This window comes from Trachymyrmex cornetzi, unplaced genomic scaffold (genome assembly GCF_001594075.2).
Source record: "Trachymyrmex cornetzi isolate Tcor2-1 unplaced genomic scaffold, Tcor1.1 scaffold26, whole genome shotgun sequence".
In the NCBI taxonomy this organism is placed as follows: Eukaryota; Metazoa; Arthropoda; class Insecta; order Hymenoptera; family Formicidae; genus Trachymyrmex; species Trachymyrmex cornetzi.
The window spans coordinates 1,719,859-1,725,576 of NW_017297270.1; the positions used below are offsets into that span (position 1 = coordinate 1,719,859).

At 40.0% G+C, this 5,718-nt stretch overlaps 1 protein-coding gene across 1 annotated transcript in view; it reads right to left on the reverse strand.

Moving 5' to 3' along the window:
* Nucleotides 1–315: 315 nt before the first annotated feature.
* The window catches only part of Nup133 (nuclear pore complex protein Nup133), a 10,212-nt gene continuing 4,809 nt past the window's right edge, over nt 316–5,718 (reverse strand). The window contains exons 3-4 of the mRNA XM_018508444.1: nt 2,844–5,679; nt 316–506 (exon numbers count right to left, since the gene is read on the reverse strand). Of these exons, the coding sequence (XP_018363946.1) occupies nt 373–506; nt 2,844–5,679 (2,970 nt within the window). The 3' untranslated portion in view covers nt 316–372. The remainder of the gene's footprint in view (nt 507–2,843; nt 5,680–5,718) is intronic.

The window sequence follows — 5,718 nt, forward strand, 5'->3', positions numbered from 1 at the left end:
GAAATCGCTATTATTTTCTTCAGAGGTGCCAAAAAGGTTTGCTGCAAATCTTTTGACACCTCTGAAGAAAATATTTGTGAAAACTTCAAAAGTATTAGGGCCCAGACACAAGCTTTTGCATAACGCATAATACATAGTGCATAATGGAATCAATCAATCGAAATTCTTCTTTTTCATGGAATGAGAGGAAAGGAAAGCTTCTGATTAATTGATTCGCTTATGCACTATGTGTTATGCGTTATGCAAAAGCTTGAGTCTGGGCTCTTAAAAAGAAAAATTGTTATTATATAAATATCTCATAAATCTTTCCTTTTGTACAAAAATATAATCGCAACTATACTCATGAATATTTTATACATCAATATAAATACATCAATAACTTCGATAAGCATATTCATATATTAATTTTATAAGAAACTGAAAATTACTGGAAGTAGCAAGTTCTCCAAGCTCGGGTTCCTTCAGAAGCATATCAATGTGTGGCAAAAATTCATCTACTTTTCCACCTAAAAACAGTAAAAATGCAAACATTAATTTAAATTAAAAATCTCATTCTTTCAATGAATTAGGGAGCGTTTATATTGGCCGTAACCGCACACTGTAATCTATAAGAATTGACTAATCACAGTCAAGTATTCCCCTCTCATCCGATGGTAAAAAAGAGAATAATGGAAGATGATTGGTCAATTTGTACAGATTACAGCATACGATTATGGCCAAAGACATATAGCGAATTCGGTCGTTTGCACTATACTAGATCAGTGCATACTAAAAGCTGCTTTACATGAAATTAACAAAGTTAAATGTAAAAGTATATAAATATTTTAAATAATTAACTATCTATTAATGATATAGTCACGTTATTTAACAAAATATATATGTATAATTTCATTGTCAAAGTTGATTATATTGTATCACTGCATTGAGATATTTTATGTAAAGCAGCTTTTAATATGCACTGATCCAATGTAGTGCGAATGATCGAATTCACCAATAGAGAATGGACTGCGCGATCTGTATGTCAAAATGGTCGATAGGGATGAGAGAGAGGGACCGTGGTAGATGGCCATTTCTATCTCTTTCCATTCAATGGTGTAATGGGAGAGAGAATGAGAGGGAGATTGGCCATCTCCCACATTCCCTCTCTCTCATTTTGTCGACCACATTTGATACATTACTTAGATACGGATCGCACAGTCCATTCTCTATGTCTTTGATTATGGCCAATATAAATACTCCCGACTCCCTTAAAAGGGGATGCTGGAATGTGTTCTGTTTTACTATTAATTATCAAAGACTCTTTTCTCTTAATTGTGTTTATGAATTGAAAAGTCCTTCTCTACAATTAAAGTATCGGCAACAACGCAAATCGTCAGCTACAATTGAATACGAAAAACAAAAGAAAATTTAAGACTTACAGTTTTGTTATCGGCTTCTGTAGTCGACACATCACAATTGTGCTGCATATAATGGTACGTTTCCACTGAGCGCGTCATGTATCGCGTCGTGATGCGACGGACGACGCGACGCGTGACGCGCTCAGTGGAGACGTACTATAAGGGTGATGTCCCATGCAGCGGATCGTGCGTAAGCGGATTCGCGTATCGCCAATCACAGAATCATTCTCTTAGATCTGTTTGCAAATTTCGCAAGCATATCTGAGAATGATTCTGTGATTGGCGATACGCGAATCCGCTTACGCACGATCCGCTGCATGGGACATCACCCTAAGAGTTTCAGATTTTACCCGTTTAAAATAAGTAGCCAGCAACCTACAGAAAACTTCGAACAACAATCCTATGCTTTTAGAAACAAGGTAGCGGCTTTAGTATAAGAGAAAAGAGTTGCCGAAAATTTCGTTTGTATATTACGAGTGAAATTGACGTGAAGCCATGAAACCGAGCAGTATTTTAGTTGATCTCTTTCTAAGAGATGGCGTTGCAATATGTTAGATGAGAACAGAATGCGTTTGAGCGAGACAACGATATATAACATGGGGAGGATCCCGTTTGCCTACAGTTCTGATTGTACACACCACTCATATCAACTGGTGCCTAGTAATTTTTTACTGTTTTGCCAATGAGATTATTTTATTTTTAAATTGGCCAATCAGCAATACATGTGTGCAATATGCGATGTGTGCAATCGGAGCCCTCCCTATAACATGTATAAGGCTGGATTTTCATTTGACGCTAGACGCTCATTTTCAGCGTCAAAACAGGTCACGTGATCAAAATTGACGAATACCAAGCGTCAATTTTGATCATGTGACCTGTTTTGACGCTAAAAATGAGCGTCGTAGCGTCAGGTGAAATCGCACCTTAAGAAATGAATGAAAGATGTCACTATTATCGAATTTGGAATTTAAAAAAGTCTGTACTATCGACTTCGATCAAGTTCGGCCGTTGATCCAGCATTCCCTTAAGCGTCGTCTATAATGGACAGTAGCAGTAGTGGTAAGACACATCAGGAATAAACTGATTTTTCAGTATAATATGGCGTAAAATAAATTTGTAAGTGGTTAAAATCCATTTCCTACATTCTGCTCTCTTGTTGCTTACAAGTTTACTCTGAGTCCTATTATACCGGAAAATCAGCTTATCCCCGATATGTCTTACAGCATTACCTCTACTGCTACTGCTCATTGTAGACACGACAACGCTTTAGAGGCTCCGCACAATAAAAGCAATAGGGATCAGAAAACAGAATAAGAATTTCAATCTATCAGAAATCATGTATTGTGGAATACAGTTTCTGATAGGTTGAAATTCTTATTCTCTGTTCCCTATTCCTTTTATTGTGCAGAGCCCCTTACTTATTAATATATCTTTGAATATACTTACCCATAAAGTACGTAAGATCCATTAACTTGAAAAGTAGCGTCTCCTGAACTTGTTGCTCAGGATTCTTTTCCACGTTGTCCCACTGATTTCGCCGAGCCGCTCGCGCCCATATTTGTAATCTCAGTGACGATTTATCCTCTTCATGTTCTACATAGTCAAGCAAATCGAGGGCCTTCTTGAAATCGTACTCATTGGCGATTACGTTGTCATTCGAGGTATACAGCATAATTAATTCTCGTGGTGTGAGCACCCGCAGCTTCTTAATATCGTAGCCATATGTTGTGAGCACTTGTGCCGGCAGATCTTCCTGGTAAGCTATGAGCGTTAATTCGTTGTCAATCGTTTTCACGCAGTCCACTACTTTATCCTCCGATTCATCTGATGCGAGTAGAGCCAGTTTGGCCAACGATAGCATCGACTTTTTACGAGTGACTAGTTCGGATTCTTGAACCGCCAAGGTATGAAGTGTGTTGGCGGCAAATCGTAACTCGTCAGTCAACGCAGCTTGCACCCAAGACAGAGTAGGATGCTCTGACAGCTTTTCCGTTAGCTCCGCGGTACCACCGCGTCTGCATCTCTCAACTAGTTGACCCTGACGTCCGTCTTTCACGTACCAAGAGAATAAGAAGCCAGCGAAATCTTGAATCGCAAATTTTTCGATGTATCCGTCTAGTCGATTCTTATTGTCAGTTAATTCGCAGATCTGTACGAGCGAAGGAAAGTCACAATATTTCTCAGCAAGCATTGCGGCATTATCATATTGTTCCTCCTTTATCAACGGTTGTATCAAATTAGCGCGCTCTGTCTCGTATTGCTTTAGGAGAACCTCGAATTTTTCTGTGCCACGAATGCTCTCTAAGTGACATTTTCTTCCATCCAATATCAAATCAATCAGACTAACCAATTGCTCATACAGCTCGTTCCTCACAGTGGAGTCACCGGTTCCTGTTATACCGTGCTTGATGGTGATACTCTGTATTGTATTAAGACAGCTTCTCAAGCCATCCTTACCCGGCGCAGCCGTCCAAGGGAGGTATTCTGTTATTTCATTGGAAAACTTGGCAGGGACGAAGCGTTCAGCATTGTACTGACGATACTTTACTACCTCGTATAATACAGTCAATAAAATAGTATTGACTTGCATGATGTACTGTCCAACTTGTTGCAAAGGTCTTTCAGACTGCGTGACTTCATACGCCTTCTCTACCAATATTGGCAGAAATAGATGCACTGTGCTTACCTCACGATAGAATACATCGCACACTGTCAGCTCATCAGATACATACGCTTCTTTCTCATTCAATGTTTGGTTCACAACAGCGTCTACGATCTCTGCATATCTATTCTGCAGACTGTATAATGTCACTGCCGCAACTATTTTCTCTGCGTATTCACCGAGCACGTGGGACGTGGACATAATAGTACCCCTACACGTAACCGCACAAAACCTATTCCATAAGTTGTGTTCTTTCAAGAACATTATAAAGAGATCTAACGCTTTTTGCTTACCCTCCAGCTGATGTGGTATTTGCATAGAAGTGACCGCGTTCATCGTTATTGACAGATCTCTATGGTGGGCCCATCTCGGATCATTGGCCGGATAATCGTCGATTAGATCCTTTGCGACCTTTAAAACAAGCGTGTCAAGGGTAGCATCGATATCCATTACCGGATCCTCCTGCAGAGGGAACAGCTGGGAGAGAATCTCATTACATTGTACCTTATTCTGTCGAAGGCTGAGAAGAAAGGCGGCACGTAATTGTGTGACCGTATCGGAACTGCAGTACATATCTTGCAGCTCGTCGTTACTTATAAGAGTAGAAAAGTTTTGGGCTGTTTGATTTACTTTATAGGTATAATCCATACTCATGGTAGTGTCCGTATATCCGGTGTTGAAATCTTGCACTGCAAAGTCCACCGGTACAATGGATACAAGACCGATACTTTTTGTGAACAATACTGGAGTTGCTGAGCATATTGCACCGCCGAGTATACTATCCTCGCTGCCTCTCACCAGATCGATCTTATCTTGTTCGACCTCAGACGCGGTGTTAACCACGAGTACATTATGCCGATTGTATATAATTGCCTCCCAACCGCACAATATGAAATGATAAGAAACTAGCCACGACTCTATATCATTGTGATAAAATAATATCGGATCGATTTTCACTGGAATAAACCATTTAAATGAGTTGGATAGTGTGGTTCCGACTAAAGGTAATAGTCCGAGGGCAAAATGAATTTGTATCGAAATATCGCAATGGGCTGCCATTAAAAGGACTATTCCTTCTTCACACGTTTGCATATCAACAAACCATGTGCTCATGTTTTGAGGGCTTGATTCCCAAATTTTTCTTTGGAATGCCTGCTGAACGATATCAGTGATGTCTTCGTCAAATTCCATTTTCTCCTGTTCATTATGAGAAAAGAACCAATATTGCAAAGAGGATCCGGCAAGAATGAGAACTCTTGATCCTCTCTCGTTCAGTAATGTGCACGTAACTTTTACCAATTTCGTCTCTGTAACAGGCGACTGTGGTATCGCTCCAAAAATGAGGGAGGTCATTTTGCGACCTATACCACCGAGCCATCCTTGACTTGTTCGAAGCACTTGGCATGTAATATTGTTCTTTCCATTGTTGAATTGCGGCTGTAAGAGCGCTACCGTACATGTAGTAGTGGCTAGAATACACCCATGGCCTGGAACGTGTATAAGACAATCGACTTCTTGTCCTGCAAGTTCAGCACTTGTCTCTACAGAAGATCCTTCATGTGCCACACTTGCCCAGAAACGCACCACTCCTTCTGGCGAGACTGCCATGCAACTAGGAACCTATGAACAAACATGTAAATTTTATATATATATATATAT